This window comes from Rhinatrema bivittatum, chromosome 1 (genome assembly GCF_901001135.1).
Source record: "Rhinatrema bivittatum chromosome 1, aRhiBiv1.1, whole genome shotgun sequence".
Taxonomy (NCBI): domain Eukaryota; kingdom Metazoa; phylum Chordata; class Amphibia; order Gymnophiona; family Rhinatrematidae; genus Rhinatrema; species Rhinatrema bivittatum.
The window spans coordinates 363,654,177-363,674,817 of record NC_042615.1 but is presented as its reverse complement, the minus strand read 5'-3'; the positions used below and the strand labels follow the sequence as shown (position 1 = coordinate 363,674,817).

General features: G+C 43.6%; 1 protein-coding gene across 4 annotated transcripts in view; it reads right to left on the bottom strand.

The window, feature by feature from the left end:
• CENPC (centromere protein C) overlaps window positions 1–20,641 on the bottom strand; it is a 526,811-nt gene that overhangs the window by 263,143 nt on the left and 243,027 nt on the right. For all 4 annotated transcript variants that reach the window (XR_003856588.1, XM_029600831.1, XM_029600842.1 and 1 more), the window contains exon 3: window positions 8,228–9,194. Coding sequence is in view for 3 of the 4 variants with exons in the window: in XM_029600831.1 (XP_029456691.1) it covers window positions 8,228–9,194 (967 nt within the window). In the remaining variant the exon portion in view is untranslated. The remainder of the gene's footprint in view (window positions 1–8,227; window positions 9,195–20,641) is intronic.

The window sequence follows — 20,641 nt, the reverse complement described above, 5'->3', positions numbered from 1 at the left end:
GTAAGTCCCGGGGCTTTGTCAAAGGGGCAGGGGAGGGGGCATGTTGGTGGCGTTCCCGAAACGACGCGGCGTGTCGGGGGCGTGCCGCGGCATTTTGGGCGCCGGCCCGGGGGCGTGGTCGAGGCCTCAGGACCAGCCCCCGGGTCGGATGACGGCGCACCAGCTGCCCGCTGGTGCACGCGCAGATTTACATCTGCTTTTAGCAGGCGTAAATCTGCCAACAAAGGTAAGGGGGGGGTTAGATAGGGCCGGGGGGGTGGGTTAGGTAGGGGAAGGGAGGGGAAGATGGGGGGAGGGCGAAGGTGGGGGGAGGGCGAAGGAAAGTTCCCTCCGAGGCCGCTCCAAAATCGGAGCGGCCTCGGAGGGAACAGGCAGCGCACGCTGGGCTCGGCGCGCGCAGGTTGCAGAAATATGCACCCCCTTGTGCACGCCGACCCTGGATTTTATAAGATACGCGCGTATCTTATTAAATCCAGCGTACTTTTGTTCGCGCCTGGTGCGCGAACAAAAGTACACGCTCGCACAAATTTTTAAAATCTACCCCTAAGTCTATTCCATGCTACCATTGCTAATGGCAGTGACTATTCTCTAGGTGAACTTAATAGCAGGTAATGGGACTTCTCCTCCAAGAACTTATCCAATCCTTTTTTAAACACAGCTATACTAACTGCACTAACCACATCCTCTGGCAACAAATTCCAGAGTTTAATTGTGCGTTGAGTAAAAAAGAACTTTCTCCGATTAGTTTTAAATGTGCCCCATGCAAATTTCATGGAGTGCCCCCTAATCTTTCTACTATCCGAAAGAGTAAATAACAGATTCACATCTACCCGTTCTAGACCTCTCATGATTTTAAACACCTCTATCATATCCCCCCTCAGTCGTATCTTCTCCAAGCTGAAAAGTCCTAACCTCTTTAGTCTTTCCTCATAGGGGAGTTGTTCCATTCCCCTTATCATTTTGGTAGCCCTTCTCTGTACCTTCTCCATCGCAATTATATCTTTTTTGAGATGCGGCGACCAGAATTCTACACAGTATTCAAGGTGCGGTTTCACCATGGAGCGATACAGAGGCATTATGACATTTTCCGTTTTATTCACCATTCCCTTTCTAATAATTCCCAACATTCTGTTTGCTTTTTTGACTGCCGAAGCACACTGAACTGACTATTTCAATGTGTTATCCACTATGACACCTAGATCTCTTTCTTGGGTTGTAGCACCTAATATGGAACCCAACATTGTGTAATTATAGCATGGGTTATTTTTCCCTATATGCATCACCTTGCACTTATCCACATTAAATTTCATCTGCATTTGGATGCCCAATTTTCCAGTCTCACAAGGTCTTCCTACAATTTATCACAATCTGCTTGTGATTTAAGTACTCTAAACAATTTTGTGTCATCTGCAAATTTGATTATCTCACTAGCCGTATTTCTTTCCAGATCATTTATAAATATATTGAAAAGTAAGGGTCCCAAAACAGATCCCTGAGACACTCCACTGTCCACTCCCTTCCACTGAGAAAACTGTCCATTTAATCCTACTCTGTTTCCTGTCTTTTAGCCAGTTTGCAATCCATGAAAGGACATCGCCACCTATCCCATGACTTTTTACTTTTCCTAGAAGCCTCTCATGAGGAACTTTGTCAAACGCCTTCTGAAAATCCAAGTATACTATATGTACCGGTTCACCTTTATCCACATGTTTATTAACTCCTTCAAAAAAGTGAACCAGATTTGTGAGGCAAGACTTGCCCTGGGTAAAGCCATGCTGACTTTGTTCCATTAAACCATGTCTTTCTATGTGTTCTGTGATTTTGATGTTTAGAACACTTTCCACTATTTTTCCTGGCACTGAAGTAAGGCTAACCGGTCTGTAGTTTCCCGGATCGCCCCTGGAGCCCTTTTTAAATATTGGTGCTACATTTGCTATCCTCCAGTCTTCAGGTACAATGGATGATTTTAATGATAAGTTACAAATTTTTACTAATAGGTCTGAAATTTCATTTTTTAGTTCCTTCAGAACTCTGGGGTGTATACCATCCGGTCCAGGTGATTTACTACTCTTCAGTTTGTCAATCAGGCCTACCACATCTTCTAGGTTCACCGTGATTTGATTCAGTCCATCTGAATCATTACCCATGAAAACCTTCTCCATTACGGGTACCTCCCCAACATCCTCTTCAGTAAACACTGAAGAAAAAAAATAATTTAATCTTTCAGCGATGGCCTTATCTTCTCTAAGTGCCTCTTTAACCCCTCGATCATCTAACAGTCCAACTGACTCCCTCAAGGCTTTCTGCTTCGGATATATTTTAAAAAGTTTTTACTGTGAGTTTTTGCCTCTACGGCCAACTTCTTTTCAAATTCTCTCTTAGCCTGTCTTATCAATGTCTTACATTTAACTTGCCAATGTTTATGCTTTATCCTATTTTCATCTGTTGGATCCTTCTTCCAATTTTTGAATGAAGATCTTTTGGCTAAAATAGCTTCTTTCACCTCCTCTTTTAACCATGCCGGTAATCGTTTTGCCTTCTTTCCACCTTTCTTAATGTGTGGAATACATCTGCATTGTGCTTCTAGAATTATTTTTTTTTTTATAACAATGGCCACGCCTCTTGGATATTTTTTTAGTTTTGTAGCTGCTCCTTTCAGTTTTTTTCTAACAATTTTTCTCATTTTATCAAAGTTTCCCTTTTAAAAGTTTAGCACGAGAGCCTTGGATTTGCACACTGTTCCTCTTCCAGTCATTAAATCAAATGTGATCATATTATGATCACTATTGCCAAGCGGCCCCACCACCATTACCTCTCTCACCAAGTCCTTTGCTCCACTGAGAATTAGATCTAAAATTGCTCCCTCTCTCGTTGGTTCTTGAACCAATTGCTCCATAAAGCTATCATTTATTCCATCCAGGAACGTTATCTCTCTAGCGTGACCCAATTATACATTTACCCAGTCAATATTGGGGTAATTGAAGTCTCCCATTATTACTGCATTACCAATTTGGTTAGCTTCCCTCATTTCTCTTAGCATTTCACTGTCAGTCTCACCATCTTGACCAGGTGGACGGTAGTATACCCCTATCACTATAGTCTTCCCCAACACACAAGGGATTTCTACCCATAAAGATAGACATAAAGACAGACCTCAGACTAGTACAATGCCCAACCACATTTAAAAAAAGACTCAAGACCTGGTTGTTCAAACAAGCACTCTCATAACTTCAGTATCTTATTTGTATTTCAGCCAATGATCCCTTCCAAGAGTAACCCCCCCAAGAGAACATTCTATCTATTTATCTCTATGCAGTCAAATCTCAAAAACCTTGTCCTACACTTAACATCTGGTCTTAACTCCAGCCTACATTAGGCGCCTATCTACCGTATTTTCCGGCGTATAAGACGACTTTTTAACCCAAGAAAATCTTCTCAAAAGTCGGGGGTCGTCTTATACGCCGGGTATCATCATATAGGGCACACCTGCTCTCTGACCAGTTTCTCTCAATCACACACATGCTCTCAATCAAATGCATTCTCTCACTTACACACAGGCTGGCTGGCTGCCTGGCTGCTTTTCTCTCTCTCACTCACTTCCTCTCCCCCGCCCCCCAAGCACAAATAGTAGCTGCAGCCCCCGCAGGCCAAGAAAGAAGAATTCCATCGGCCGCGGGAGGCTCATGGTGCTGTCTGCTTTCCCTATTATCAGCTGCTTCGATTGCTCGGGGGCCGATGCTGCTGTCGCCACTGCTATTTTTTCATGCATGGCTTTCTCCTTCCCGCGCACCGCACTGCCGTTGCCGCTGGGCTATCAGCACGTTCAAGCCCAGCGGGAACGGCAGCGGTGAAAAAAAAAAAAGCTGTGGCATCTGCGGCTGACCTTTTCTTCTTCCCGCCCCCCCCCCCCCTTTGAACCGGAACAGGAAGTGATGCGCGGGAAGAAAGAGCCATGCCGCGTGAAAAAATAGCAGCGGTGACAGCAGCATCGGCCCCCGAGCAGTCGAAGGAGCTGGTAATCGGGAAAGGAGACAGCAGCATGAGCCTCCCGCGGCCGATGGGTTTCTTCTTTCTTGGCCTGCGGTGGCTGGAGGAGGAAGCTGCTGCAGCTACTATTTGTGTTCGGGGGGGGGGGGGGAGTGGAGTGGAAGTGAGTGAGAGAGAGAGAGAGAGAGAGAAGCAGCCAGCCTGTGTGTAAGTGAGAGAATGCATTTGATTGAGAGCATGTGTGTGATTGAGAGAAACTGGTCAGCGAGCTCATGTGTGTGTATATGTGAGAGACAATGAAAGTGACTGCTCAGAGAGATGACTGATGTGTATGTGAGTGTGAGAGAGAGAAAAAGCATGGAAGTGAGAAATCTGGGTATGTGAGAAAGCATGGGAGTAAGAAGCCTGATTATGTGAGAGATAGCATGGGAGCGGGAGGGCTGTGTGTGTGTGTGCGTGCATGAGAGAGAGACTGGTTGATAAGGTGATGGTTTGTGTGAGAGAAAGAGACTGGTGTGTGTGAATGTGAGAGAAAGAATGTGATTCAGGGAATGAGAAGCCTGTGCACGTGGAGAGCAAGCATGGAAATGAGAGAGAGACTGGTGTGTGTGTGTGTGTGTGTGTGTGTGTGTGAGACAGAGAAGGTGATTATGAGAGTGAGAAGCCCGTATATGTACGGTAAGCAGAACACGGGAGTGGGAAGCCTGTGTGTGTATGGCATGAGAGAAACTGTTCAGGAAGGTGTCTGGTGTGTGTGTCAAAGACTGTTTGGGAAATGATTGGTGTGTGAGAGACAGAAACTGGTCATGGGGGCATGACTGGTATGGTGTGTGTGTGAGAGAGACATGGGCCCTAAGGAAGAGGACCATGAGTATAGAGCTTAGCCATTACTGCTGCTTCTGGTGTGTGCTACGGCCTGCATGGAAGAGGAGTAGGAGAGCTGCTGGAGGGGGTAAGTAAAGGTGGCTTTTAAAGTTTATTTTTCTTGATTGACTGCCATTTTAATTATTTAATATTATGTGATGTGTCTGCTTTTTTGAAATATTTTATTGGTGTTTGGAGAATGTTTAATAGTTTTTATGAGTTTTTAATTGTTGGCTGTTATTCTGTTCATAGCTGTTTTGAAACATTTATTCTGCTTATTAGTATAGTTTCACAATTACTTCTGTGTGGGGATCTATAGCTGCTTGCTAGTTCTGTTTTCCTAATAAGAGGTGTATTGGTTTTTAGGGCCTGTTATATGGTATTTGTAGTGTTGCCTTTTCATAGATAGGGTTGCTCCTGTTTGAGTGTAAAATTATTTTTTTTCTTAAAAATATGTATAAAAACGGGGGGGTCGTCTTATACGCCCAGTCGTCTTATACGCCGGAAAATACGGTATTTTATTTTATGTTGTTTATTCCCCAGTTATTTGTATTAAAGTTTTGAATCACCCTGTTTTTTGTAAGACAACTTTTTGTCATGGTTATTGTTTGAATGTAAACCGACTTGATTAGTAATTCTGTTACTGGAAAATCAGTATATAAAAGTGCTAAATAAATAAATAAATAAATAAGATTCAATTTTGTATTTAGTCTCATGCAGGATGTTTATCCTGTTGGACTCTATGCCATCCCTGACATAAAGCGCCACACCTCCTCCCGAGTGCTCCTCTCTGTCATTGCGATATAATTTGTACCCCGGTATAGCACTGTCCCATTGGTTATCCTCTTTCCACCATGTCTCTGAGATGCCAATTAAGTCTATGTCATCATTCACTGCTATACATTCTAATTCTCCCGTCTTACTTCTTAGACTTCTGGCATTAGCATACAAACATTTCAAAGTTTGTTTTTTGTTTGTATTTTCATTCTGCTTTTTAATTGATAGGGATAAGTTAGAATTTTTTAGCTCAGGTGAGTTTTTAGTTACAGGCACTTGGACTACTTTTCTAATTATTGGAACCTCACTGTCGGGATGCCCTAATTCTAATGCATCATTAGTATCCTTTAAAGATACCTCTCTCCGAACCATGCGCTGCTGAGCGACTGTCGGCTTTCCCCTTTGTTCTAGTTTAAAAGCTGCTCTATCTCCTTTTTAAAGGTTAGTGCCAGCAGTCTAGTTCCACCCTGGTTAAGGTGGAGCCCATCCCTTCGGAAGAGACTCTCCCTTCCCCAAAAGGTTCCCCAGTTCCTAACAAAACTGAATCCCTCTTCCTTGCACCATTGTCTCATCCACGCATTGAGACTCCGGAGCTCTGCCTGCCTCTGGTGACCTGCGCGTGGAACAGGGAGCATTTCAGAGAATGCTACCCTGGAGGTTCTGGATTTAAGCTTTCTACCTAAGAGCCTAAATTTGGCTTCTAGATCCTCCCTCCCACATTTTCCTATGTCATTGGTGCCCACATGTACCACGACAGCCGGCTCCTCCCCAGCACTGTCTAAAATCCAATCTAGGTGACGCGTAAGGTCCGCCACCTTCGCACCAGGTAGGCATGTTACCAGGCGATCCTCACGCCCACCAGCCACCCAGCTATCTACATTCCTAATAATCGAATCACCAACTATGACAGCCGACCTAACCCTTCCCTCCTGGGCAGTAGGCCTTGGGGAGATATCCTCAGTGCGAAAGGACAATGCATCACTTAGAGAGCAGGTCCTTGCTACAGGATTCTTTTCCTGCTGCATCAGGTTGATGCTCTCCCATCATGGCACCAAGGCAGCACCAGGGTTGCCAGTCTGAAGTTGGGACTTGACTACTATGTCCCTGAAGGTCTCATCTATATACCTCTCTGTCTACCTCAGCTCCTCCAGGTCTGTCACTTTAGCCTCCAGTGATCGGACTCGTTCTCTGAGAGCCAGGAGCTCTTTGCATCGCATGCACATGTACAACTTCTCACCGGTGGGTAAAAAATCATACATGTGACACTCGATGCAAAAGACTGGGAAGCCCTCCTCTTGCTGCTGGACTGCTGCCTTCATCTCAACTTTGATCAGTTCCTAGTTAAGTTTTAGGTTGCTATGGGAGTAGGAATGTGTCTAACTACCTGTCCACAATACCTGGGAAAACTGTGCTACTTGCTTTCCCATTTTCATCAAGTCAAAACAGCTCTCTGTGCAGAGCTCCAGCCCTGCATTTCCAGGGCCAAGGGTTCAAACCCCCCCCCCCCCCCCCCCAACTGGCCATACACAAAAGATCAAGGCAATAGATCACAGCCCTGATTCCAAATGACTTGAAGGACCTGCCAGGTCAAAAAAAGAAAGTCACTAACTACAAGAAAAGGTTGTTGCTGCCGTGCAAAAATAGGCAATTCCGATCTTTGAGTGCTGGAAGCTGGTCAGGTTTTCAGTATAACCACAACAAGTATAAGATACATCTGCACGCATTGGAAACAGTATATGCAAATGCATCTCATGAATATGCAGAGTGGATATCTTAAAACCAGACAGGCTTGTAGAACTCGAGGACTGAGACTGGCCTACTCTGATGTGTTGTCACAGGACTTTATGATCATCATATGATACAACTTGCGATTTGCAATTCTAACTAAACTAGTATGGTTTTCTTGATTAAATCCTGCTTATGGTACTGTTCTGTGCTGATTAGCAGAGTACACAACCATGAAACAGTTCTGTGTTGGCTCTGGAAAAACCTGCTAACTTGTGAATTTGGCCTGTGGTAACAGATGTTTACCAGCACTCATAACAGACTTTTGCACAAATTAGATCCACAATCTATGCAATTTATCAATTTTGACAGCAATAAATGAGCCAAAATCCTATTATAAATCATGATGGCATTCTATATGTCTTGTGAGTTTTCTGAAAGGCCTGCAAAGAAAAGCTAAGTGTCCTGTTTGGATAAGAACCCCCAAAATACAAATTCTCTCTCCCTCGCCAACACATATTGAATACTAGTATGCTGGAACTCCTGGTCTTCACAGCGGTCATGGTCTAGTTACCCCTAATCAAATGTCCATATCATTTAACACCATCACAACTAAAACTCATACTGATCATTTTCTGGAATTTATAGCTCATTTTCATTATCTTTTTACTGCTGTAATTTACACATGGCATCCTGTCAACAAAAAAACATTTATTATGGAGTACCTATACAGCACTGTGTACACCTTGAAGTGCTAAACAGATGTTTAGTAGTGGTAAGATGATACATGTCTAAATGAAAGTATAGTACATGAACCAGAGTATGAAAAAAAAGTACTTATGCAGAATACAGACAAGTAATTAAAAGCACTTACGACAACAAACTCTGCTGTTCATTATTTATGGTAGAAGTGCTACTTAACGAAGCTTGATCACTATCAATGCTTTCTTGAAGTTCTTCCATATATTTTCTTCTGTTATGCTCCACAGTGTAAGTAACATTTAATGGAGGCATGTGAGGATCAATGACTTCTTGAAGTTTGTCCCCTCTTTGTTTTACATTATGTTCAGTCTCTTTTGTAAGTCTATGAGTAACTTTCTGTGAACTGGAATCGGTCGTCATTCTTGAGCCCGAAGCCCTTAACTGGGACGGTGGAGAGCAATTGTCATTCAATGTGCACACCACGGGCTTTGCTGGAATTCCCCAAGATTTGCGGGTACTTGCCTTAAGGCTTTCAGCACTTTTGGTCTGTTTATTTGGTATCCTTTTAGCTGAGTCAGGGGTACTGTCATATGCCATTCTGAAAGATGCTAAAGACTGCCGGAATCCGCAAGACAATGGTACCTGGTTATCTTTTAAGGAGTACATAGGCAACAATGGGACGCCAGTTAACTTTCTCTTTGGAAAATTGAATACATCATTTGGATTCAAATCTTTGCCTTGCTCACTATCCAAGTCTGTTTCTGAATGCTCTTCTGAGACTGACCTCTTCCGAATATTAGTTTTCAGTGATGCTTTTCTTTTTTCTAATTCTGGTTCAACTGCCCTTTCCTGTGGGAATATTTCTGGAAGTTGTTTCATCTTTTCTTGGGGTGATGTTAGAATAGAGCAAGAAACAAACTGAGACATCTGTGGGGAATTAACTCCATCTAATTCAGACACCTTACTTTGACTTCTTTTACGCTGAGAGCCAGAAATTTTATTTGTCTTTTGAATTATACTATTTACTTCAGCTACATTGGCGCACTCTTCCAATCCATGTTTTCCACACTTTTTTAATGTTTTAGTCTTCTTCTGCTGCTTTTTTGTTGAAACATATTTATATTTCTTATCCTTCATTTCTGCCAAGAGAAAGTACAATTATAAAAACTTTCACTTCTGCATCATAAGCATTCTACTTCCCATCTTCTCTAATTTAATCAAGCAACCAAGATAAAAATGCTAAATTTTATAATATACCCATTACTTTAATGAAATCAAGTAACTGAAAAGATACAACATGAAAATAACTGCTTGCTTTATGATCACACATCTCTAAAAATAGATCAGTCTGAACAAGAATTATAGAAAACAACTATGGAACAAAGTGTTAATAGTGATGGTGCTCATGCACGTTTCTCTCAGGGACCGAACTGCCCCCCAGTGTATTAGGAAATACCTCTAGGAGCTAACAAAAAAATCTTAAGTACTTTTCACCAAAAAAAAAAAAAGGGATTTAATCCAAACGCCACTGAACACAAACAAAATAAAGTTATCAAAAATACCTTATGTGTATACACACAAACAGAATAGTAAATTGCATAGCACTTGGATAAAGCTTTCATGTTTGATTCATGCAACAAACTTTAATTGATGTTTTGAACTAATAATTTTAATCTAAATGTGAAAGTGCTCTACAAAAAAATTGGTAGCAGTCAATTAAGTGTCATGTCTGTTTGTTGTAAAAGGAGAAATATAAAATATGAAATGTCCATGCAACAGTGTGAATCACTCTTAACAGTGTGTTGGATTGTTGCACTTCAAAAATGGAATAAAGTCAGTGAGGTAGAATTAACAAACACCATAAAATTTGGTCCTGACAAGAAGAGAGAAAGAAGCACAAAGAGGGGGCTTTGCTAGCAGCCATGAAACTATAAAAAGGTGTAGCTATAACAAAGGAAACCAAAACCTGCTTAATTTTATAGAGAAATAAAGCATCATGTGGCTAGCACAGATGAACATTACCTAGGCAGTTTTACCTGTGCTCACATCATATAGAACAGCTGGTGGCTGAAAGGAATCAGTAAGTTGTTTGTGTGCATCTGATGCAAAGAGCTCCTGTCTCTAAGAGAACGAGACCTATCTCTGAAGGCTAGAGTGGCAGACCGGGAGGAGCTGAGGCAGACAGAGGTATATAGATGAGACCTTCAAGGACACAATAGCCAAGTCCCAGCTTCAGACTGGCAGCCCTGGTGCTGCCTTGGAGGAAGAAGGTCTCATGATCGGAGAGCATCAACCTGGTGCAGCAGGAAAGGATCCTGTAGCAAGGACTTGCTCTCCAGGTGGTGCATTGTCCTCTCACACCGAGATTGTCTCTCCCAGGGATACTGCCCAGGAGGGAAGGGTTAGGTCGGCTGTCATAGTTGTTGATTCGATTATTAGGAATGTAGACAGCTGGGTGGCTGGTGGGGGTGAGGATCGCCTGGTAACCTGCCTACCTGGTGCAAAGATGACGGACCTCACGCGACACCTAGAAAGTTGCCTCACAAATCTGCTTCACTTTTTTGAAGGAGTTAATAAACATGTGGATAAAGGTGAACCGGTAGATATAGTATACTTGGATTTTCAGAAGGCGTTTGACAAAGTTCCTCATGAGAGGCTTCTAGGAAAAGTAAAAAGTCATGGGATAGGTGGCGATGTCGTTTCGTGGATTGCAAACTGGCTAAAAGACAGGAAACAGAGAGTAGGATTGAATGGGCAATTTTCTCAGTGGAAGGGAGTGGACAGTGGAGTGCCTCAGGGATCTGTATTGGGACCCTTACTGTTCAATATATTTATAAATGATCTGGAAAGAAATACGAGTGAGATAATCAAATTTGCAGATGACACAAAATTGTTCAGAGTAGTTAAATCACAAGCAGATTGTGATAAATTGCAGGAAGACCTTGTGAGACTGGAAAATTGGGCATCCAAATGGCAGATGAAATTTAATGTGGATAAGTGCAAGGTGATGCATATAGGGAAAAATAACCCATGCTATAATTACACAATGTTGGGTTCCATATTAGGTGCTACAACCCAAGAAAGAGATCTAGGTGTCATAGTGGATAACACATTGAAATCGTCGGTGCAGTGTGCTGCGGCAGTCAAAAAAGCAAACAGAATGTTGGGAATTATTAGAAAAGGAATGATGAATAAAACGGAAAATGTCATAATGCCTCTGTATCGCTCCATGGTGAGACCGCACCTTGAATACTGTGTACAATTCTGGTCGCCATATCTCAAAAAAGATATAATTGCGATGGAGAAGGTACAGAGAAGGGCTACCAAAATGATAAGGGGAATGGAACAACTCCCCTATGAGGAAAGACTAAAGAGGTTAGGACTTTTCAGCTTGGAGAAGAGACGACTGAGGGGGGATATGATAGAGGTGTTTAAAATCATGAGAGGTCTAGAACAGGTAGATGTGAATTGGTTATTTACTCTTTCGGATAGTAGAAAGACTAGGGGGCACTCCATGAAGTTAGCATGGGGCACATTTAAAACTAATCAGAGAAAGTTCTTTTTTACTCAACGCACAATTAAAATCTGGAATTTGTTGCCAGAGAATGTGGTTCGTGCAGTTAGTATAGCTGTGTTTAAAAAAGGATTGGATAAGTTCTTGGAGGAGAAGTCCATTACCTGCTATTAAGTTCACTTAGAGAATAGCCACCGCCATTAGCAATGGTTACATGGAATAGACTTAGTTTTTGGGTACTTGCCAGGTTCTTATGCCCTGGATTGGTCACTGTTGGAAACAGGATGCAGGGCTTGATGGACCCTTGGTCTGACGCAGTATGGCATTTTCTTATGTTCTTATGTGCTGGGGAGGAGCCGGCTGTCGTGGTACATGTGGGCAGCGACAACATAGGAAAATGTGGGAAGGAGGTTCTGGAAGCCAAATTTAGGCTCTTAGGGCTCCACCTTAACCAGGGTGGAACCAAGCTGCTGGCACTAACCTTTAAAAAGGAGATTGTTCTAGTTTAAAATCTGCGCTTAGGGCAAAGCAAAGCAGACAGTCGCTCAGCAGTGCATACATGGTTCGGAGGGAGGTATCTTCAAAGGATACTAATGATGCATTAGAATTAGGGCATCCCAACAGTGAGGTTCCAAGAATAAGGAAAGTAGTCCAAGTACCTGTAACTAAAAACTCACCTGAGCTAAAAGATCCCAATTTATCCCTATCAATTAGAAAGCAGAATGAAAATACAAACAAAATACACTTTGAAATGTTTGCATGCTAATGCCAGAAGTCTAAAAAGATGGGAGAATTAGAATGTATAGCAGTGAATGACAGACTAAATTGGCATCTCAAGAGACATAGTGGATGGAGGAATGGGACAGTGCTATACCGGGGTACAAATTATATCGCAATGATAGAGAGGAGCATCTGGGAGGCGGGATGGCACTTTATGTCCAGGATAGCATAGATCCAACAGGATAAAGATCCTGCATGAGACTAAAGGCACAATTAAATCTTTATGCATTATAATCCCTCGTGTATTGGGGAAATGTATAGTGATAGGAGTGTACTATGCTCCACCTGGACAAGATGGTGAGACAGAATAAAATGCTAAGAGAAATTAGGGAAGCTAACCAAATTGGTAGTGCAGTAATAATGGGGGATTTCAATTACCCCAATATTGACTAGGTAAATGTAATATCAGGACATGCTAGAGAGATAAAGTTCCTGGATGGAATAACTGACAGTTTTATGGAGCAATTGGTTCTGGAACAGATGAGAGAAGGAGCAATTTAGATCTAATTCTTAGTGGACCACAGGAATTAGTGGGGCTGCTTGGCAATAGTGATCATAATATGATCAAATTTGAATTAATAACTGGAAGGGGGACAATAAGTAAATCTACGGTTCTAGCGCTAAACTTTCAAAAGGGAAACTTTGATAAAATGAGAAAAATAGTTAGAAAAAAAACTGAAAGGAGCAGCTACAAAGATTAAAAGTGTGCAAGAGGCATAGACATTGTTAAAAAAAAAAATAACATCATCTTGGAAGCACAGTCCAGATGTATTCCACACATTAAGAAAGGTGAAAGCAGCAAAACGATTACCAGCAGGGTTAAAAGGTGAGGTTAAATAGGCTACTTTAGCCAAAAGATCTTCATTCAAAAATTGAAAGAAGGATCCAACAGAAGAAAATAGGATAAAGCATAAGCGCTGGCAAGTTAAATGTAAGACATTGATAAGACAGGCTGAGAGAGAATTTGAAAAGAAGTTGGCCATAGAGGCAAAAACTCGCACTAAGAACTTTTTAAATGTATCCGAAGCAGAAAGCCTACGAGGGAGTCAGCTGGACCATTAGATGATCGAGGGGTTAAAGGGGCACGTAGAGAAGATAAGGCCATTGCGGAAAGATTAAACAATTTCTTTGCTTTGGTGTTTACTGAAGAGGATGTTGGGGGAAATACCCGTTCCAGAGAAGGTTTCATAGGTAATGATTCAGATGAACTGAACCAAATCACAGTGAATCTAGAAGATGTGGTAGGAGGCCTGATTGACAAACTGAAGAGCAGTAAATCACCTGGACCGGATGGTATACACTCAGGGTTCTGAAGGAACTCAAAAATGAAATTTCAAATCTATTAGTTAAAATTTGCAATTTATCATTAAAATCATCCATTGTACCTGAAGACTGGAGGATAGCTAATGTAACCCCAATATTTAAAAAGAGCTTCAGGGGCGATCCAGGAAACTACACACCACTTAGCCTGACTTCAGTGTCAAGAAAAATAGTGGAAAGTGTTCTAAATATCAAAATCACAGAACATATAGAAAGAGACGGTTTAATGGAACAAAGTCAGCATGGCTTTACCCAAGGCAAGTCTTGCCTCACAAATCTGCTTCACTTTTTTGAAGGGGTTAATAAACATGTAGATAAAGGTGAACTGGTAGATGTAGTGTATTTGGATTTTCAGAAGGCATTTGACAAAGTTCCTCATGAGAGGCTTCTATGAAAAGTAAAAAGTCATGGGCTAGGTGGCGATGTCTTTTCGTGGATTACAAACTGGTTAAAAGAAAGGAAAAAGTAGGATTAAATGGACAATTTTCTCAGTGGAAACGGGTATACAGTGGAGTGCCTCAAGGATCTGTACTAGGACTCGCGCTTTACAATATATTTATAAATGATCTGGAAAGGAATATGACGAGTGAGGTTATCAAATTAGCAGATGATACAAAATTATTCCGAGTAGTTAAATCACAAGCAGATTGTGATAAATTGCAGGAGGACCTTGTGAGACTGGAAAATTGGGCATACAAATGGCAGCTGAAATTTAAATGTGGGTAAGTGCAAGATGATGCACCTACCCACATTAAATTTCATAAAGTTATCCAACTTTATCTATGAAATTCTTGTTAAATCTCTAATGTTACTCTCCTAATATTTTTGTCCTGGAAACCGTTATGATGGCAAAACAGAATATACGGTATACAAAACATGTTAATTAAAAAAAAATGAGTAATGGAATATGCAATATCTGAAATTTAGAGCCTCTCCCCATCCCACTCCCCAAATAAGATGATCCATGCTATCATTGAGAAATAATTTGCATCCTGGTATAACTGTGTCCTACTGGCTATCCTCCTTCCACTAGGTCTCAGATATCAATTATGAATACCTCTTCATTCAGTACTATACATTATCTCTCTCCTATTTTACTTTTGAGACTTTTAGCATTAGCATATAGACTTTTTTAGTTGGTATTTATCTGATCACTTGACAGGGGTATTTTGGAATCATTTAGCCTGGGTGGTTCTTTACTTATAGGAATATAGGCTACTATTGCTTTAATTCAGGGCTTCCTAAATTTGTCCTGGGGACCCCCACAGCCAGTTAGATTTTCAGGATATCCATCATGAATATATATGAGATAAATTTAGATATCATGGACACTTAGTATATGCAAATTTATCCTGAAAACCTGACGGGTTATGCGGTCCCCAGGGACAGGGAAAAACTGCTTTAATTGGAACTTCTCTATTTTAGTATCCTTTAAAGACACCTCATCTCAAACCATGCAATGAGTGAGTGTTGGCTTTCTCTTATCTTCTAGTTTAAAAGTTGCTCTCTCTCCTTTTTAAAGGTTAGCACCAGTAGCCTGATTCTACCCTGGTTGAAGTGAAGCCAGTCCCATCAGAATAGGCTCCATCTTCTACAAAATGTTAACCAGTTCATAATAAAACTAAATCCCTCTTTCCTGCACCATCGACTCATCCACACATTGAGACTCTGGAGCTCTGCCTGCCTCTGGGTTTCCTGAGAGTGGCATTTAAGGAGAATTTCAGAGAATACCACGCTTGAGTTTCTGGATTTCAACTTTCTACCTTTAAAACTAAATTTGGCTTCCAGAACCTCCCCTCCCACACCTTGCTATGTCATTGGTGCCCACATGGATCACAACAGTCATTTCCTCTCTAGCACTGAATAAAATCTTATCTAGGTGATGCATCAGGTCTGTCACCTCTGCACCAGGCAGGCAAGTTACCAAGCAATCTTCATGTCCACCAGATTCCCAGCTATCTGCATTCCTAATAATCAAATCACTAACTATGATGGCAAGAGACTGACTGAGTGAGTCGGTGATGTGGACAATGGTCGACAGGGGCTGAATGCTTTGAGTCCATTGTGACCATAGAGTCCACTGCATGTCTCTAATGGCCAAACTGAACTGAGGACGCCATATGTCTCAGGAGGATGAGAAAGTGGCGTGCAGTCGCGGAGTGCTGAGACTGCAGCTGGTGTGCAAGAGACACGAGAGTGAGAGCTTGCTGTCGAGGCAGAAAAGCCTTTGCCTGCAAGGTATCCAAGTCTGCCCCAATGAATGACAAGGTTTGAGATGGGCCTAAAGAGGAGTTGTCGTAATTGACGAGAAATCCTAATGAAATTAGAGTGTGTAAGGTTAGACTGAGAGACGACAGAGCAGCTTGCTGAGTGGGAGCCCTGATTAACCAATCATCTAGATAGGGGTAGACGTGAACACCCTGAGTTCTTAGGAAGGCTGCAACCACTACGAGGCATTTCGTTAAGACTCGTGGCGCAGAGGCTAGGCTGAATGGAAGCACTCGGTACTGATAGTGCTTGGGGCCTACTAAAAACCTCAGGTATTTGCGATGAGATGGAGTTTTCGCAATATAAGTGTATACATCCTGGAGGTCGAGAGAGCAGAGCCAGTCTCCTCTTTGTAGAAGAGGAAGAAGCGAGCCTAAGGTTACCATCTTGAATTTCTCTCGCTGAAGGTACTTGTTGAGGGCCCGTAGGTCCAGAATAGGACGAACGCCTCCCGATTTATTGGGGATTAGAAAGTACCGGGAATAGAACCCTAGGCCGTGCTGAGAGTAGGGTACGGGTTCGATTGCTTTGGACTGGAGAAGGATGGAGTGATCGGATGTTCTCCACGTTGGCAGAGGTGGGGAGTCCGGTGGCACAGAGAGAAAGTTCAGATGGTAACCCTGGTCAATTATCGCCAGTACCCATTGGACTGAGGTGACTGAGTGCCATATGTTGTTGAAATGGCACAGTCGGCCTCCCACTGGTATGTGAGGCAATGGTGGCTGGCTGCTGCTCTCTAGGTAGAAGTAAAAAACCTGAAGCAGGACCTGGTTGAGGAGCTGCTTGCGGTTTTTGTTTCCGTGTCTGATGAGACTGGGCTTTTTGAATAGGTCTCGTGGCACGGGATGTGGTTGATGGCGGGTAGGACTTCTTTGGCTGGAAGAAGGACTTCTTAGAGTCCTTTCGGAATGGCTGTTTTGAAGAGTAGTCAGAAGTTATCAGAGAGAGCTGTCAGAGTCTCATGATGGTCCTTAAGTTCCGCCACTGTCCGTTGAATCTGTTCTCCAAATAGGTTATCTCCTACACAGGGTAGGTCATATAATCTGTCTTGTACCTCAGGGCGAAGGTTGGAAGAATTGAGCCAGGCCCATCTCCTTGCCAAAATAGCTGCTGCAGATACTCTGGTAGCAGTATCAAAGTTATCATAGGATGATCTGAACTTGTGCTTGCCTACCTTAAACCCTTTGTTTACTAGGGTTTGGAGTTGTTCTTGAAATTGCTGAGGCAGGGAGTCTTAATTCCTGTATCTGATTAAAAATGACCCTACTATATTGGGTCATATTTATTTATTTATTTATTTATTTAAAAGTGTTTGTATACCGTAGCATTGATCCTTGGAAGACACGGCGACCAATGGCATCCAGAAACTTGTGTTCCTTGCCAGGAGGAAAAGAAGTGTGAAGTTTTGATCTTTTTGCTCTTTTCTGTGCGGATTCAACCACTACAGATTGGTGATCCAATTGAGGTTTTTGAAAACCTGGAGCTTTCCTGTGGACTGGAGCAATGGAGCCTGAATGTTCCCAGTTCTTCTTGAAGAGATCCAGAAAAACCTGGTGGATAGGGATGGAGGTAATTTCCTTGGGAGCACCCAGGAATTTAAGCAACTCCATCATCTGATGTCTATCATCCTGTTCAGTCTGTAATTGGAAGGGAACCAATTCAGACATTTCTTTCACAAAATTTATAAAGAAAAGGTCCTCTGGAGGAGAACGCTTTCTACTTTCAGTGGGTGAAGGTGGTGAAGGCAAGTCATCGGTGTCTAGGGAGGAATCATCAGTCCAGGTATCATAAGGATTAGCACCTGCCCCTCTAGAAGCTAGAGGGGGACGGGGTGGTGGGATACCAGAGGGTCCTGTTCTAGGCTCCGAAGGAATCGAAGGAATAATTGGAGGCACCGATGAAGGCATCGAAGGCACCAGCGCAGGCATCGAGGGCATCGATGGATGGCTCTGTGGTGCCAACGGGCGTATCGGCACCGATGGTTGGATCGGTGTCGAGGGACGTATCGGCATCGATGGCTGAGGCAGAACTCCCGATGGAGGGATGCGGAACGGTGTTTCTCCTCCTGATGACAGTGTAAGCGGGGAGGGCACCAAAGCAAATGGAGACCCAGGATCCATCGGTGGAAAAGCGGCAATGAGCGCTTCCATCCTGGAAAGCTGCAATGCCAACGCTGCTGGAATCGGGTCGATGGTTGGTTCCACAATCGGTACCGGAGGAACCTGGAGTCGTTGCATCGCCTTGTCGATGGCCTACTGAACCATCCGGTCCAGTTCTTCTCGGAGACCTGGAGCTAGCAGTCCCGGCTCTGGAACAGAAGAAGGAGGCAGAGGCATAGCCGGAGGGACTACTGTTAAAGGTGGAGTCGCAGCTCCCGATCCCCTGTTGGGTGAGGGTTGCCTCGGTGACTCTGTCGCCAAAAAGGTTGGTGCCTTTTCTGGACGGGGGTTCTTCGATGGCGGCTCGGACGATGGCGAGGTCGATGACTTCGCTCCCTCGATGGTCCGAGACTTATGATGTCGATGGCGATGTTGTTTCTACGATCCCCTCGGTCCTGAGGGGAAGTAGAGGGTGTCGAAGGCCGAGATGTCGTCGATGCCGGACGGTCACCGGCCGGGGGTCGATGCTGGCGCAAAGTCGACGGACGGATGGTTCTGACGACATCGATACAATGGACGGAGTCGGGGTTTGAGCACAGAAGAGGAGTTCCATCTTCTCCATTCTGGCCTTGCGACCTTTTGGTGTCATTAAGGCATATTTGGTGCAGGTCAAGACATCATGCTCTCGTCCAAGACACATAACACAGACTTTATGGGGGTCTGTGATGGACATGGTGCGATTACATTCCGGGCATCGATGGAACCCAGATGCCATGGCCATGGAAAATTGAGCCGCAGTACGGTCGACGGCCAGTAGGCCGCGAGGGCCAACTCGATGGTAATCGAAGGAAAACGGGTAAAAAACTTACCGGAGTACCGCGGCTTGAAAAAGTTAAAGGAGGGAACCCTGTAGGGCAAATTAACTTTTAGTAATTCCGTGAGGAAAGTTCCTGTCAGGAATCTCTGCAGAGCTCCTTTACTGCAAGGCTACTGCTGTGCGGAAAAAAGAAGAATGAAGGGGGACCCCTGCTGGCTGCAGGATTGGTGTCATGCTGGGCATGCCCAGTAGGGGCCAGTCGAAGTTCTGGAAACTGACAAAAGTGTTCCGTGATTGGGCTCCATTCTGTGATGTCACCCATATGTGAGGACTACCATCCTGCTTGTCCTGTGAGAACACCTGTTACAGGTAAGCAACTCTGCTTTCTCACAGGACAAGTAGGATGGTAGACCTCACATATGGGTAAATAGCAAGCTGAGGGTGCCTGAGTAATGTACCAAGAGCACCCAATGACATGCAACAGGCAGAACAACAGGGGTGTTTCTTGGGTGGAACTGCAGCCTAAATTCCCTAGTGGGTTGCTGAGATGAGTTGGGTTATTAAGTTGAGAATAAATTGCGCAGAACAGACTGGCCAAAGATGGAATCTTTTCTGCCAGCCTTGTCCAGACAATAATGAGCTGCAAAGGTGTGCAGAGAACTCCACGTAGCAGCCCTGCAGATGTCAGCAAGAGGGACCGAACGAAGGTGTGCTACCGACGTTGCCATTGCTGTAAGAGTGTGCATTTACACATCCCAGGAGCGGAAGGCCTGCTTGTTGGTAGCAGAAGGAAATACAGTCCGCCAGCCAGGAGGACAGGGTCTGCTTGCCCACCGGGATTCCCAGTTTCGTTTTATCAAACGAGATAAACAGCTGGGTGGACTTCCTATGAGTTCAGTGCACTCCAAATAAAAGGATAGCACCTGTTTGCAGTCCATGGAATGCAGAGCTCGCTCACCTGGATGTGAGTGGGGCTTTGGAAAGAAAGTAGGTAGTATAATGGATTGCTTTAAATGAAATTCAGACACAACTTTTGGTAAAAAGTTTGGATGAGTGCGAAGCACCACACGATCATGGAGAAATGTCATGTAAGGTGGGTATGTTACCAGCGCCTGCAGCTCACTTACCCTGCAAGCTGATGTTATAGCAAGGAGAAAGAGCACTTTCCAAGTTAAATGATGCAGCTCACAGGAATGGAGAGGCTCAAATGGAGGTTTCATGAGCCGTGCTAACACTACATTAAGGTCCCAAGCAGAGGCCGGAGGACACAGTGGGGGCTTTAGGTGCAGCAAACCTCTCATGAAGCGTGCTACGAGGGGTTGCGTGGAAATCGAAGCATCACCTATTCCTTTGTGGTAAGCAGCTACAGTGCTGACATGAACTCATATAGATGAAGTTTGCAGATCAGACTCCGATAGAGACAAGAGTTAGTCGATACCTTTCAATACCGGCCGTCTAGAAGCAGAGGAAAAATCAGAGGGCCCTGAAGAGAGTTGTCGCAATGTCTCAGGATGATCTTTGAGTTGTGCAACAGTCTCTTGAATCTTGTCCCCGAATAAGTTATCCCCTGTATAGGGGAGGTCTGCCAACCTTTCCCGTACCTCGGGACACAGATCGGAAGACTTCAGCCACGCCCACCTCCTGGCACTTATCCCAGCAGCTGAAACTCTGGAGGCCATGTTGAATATATCATAAGATGCTCTCACCTCAAATCTTCCAGTATCAAGGCCTTTCTTGAGAATGGAACTCATCTGGTCCTGGAATTGTTCTGGGAGGGGATTCAGAGAA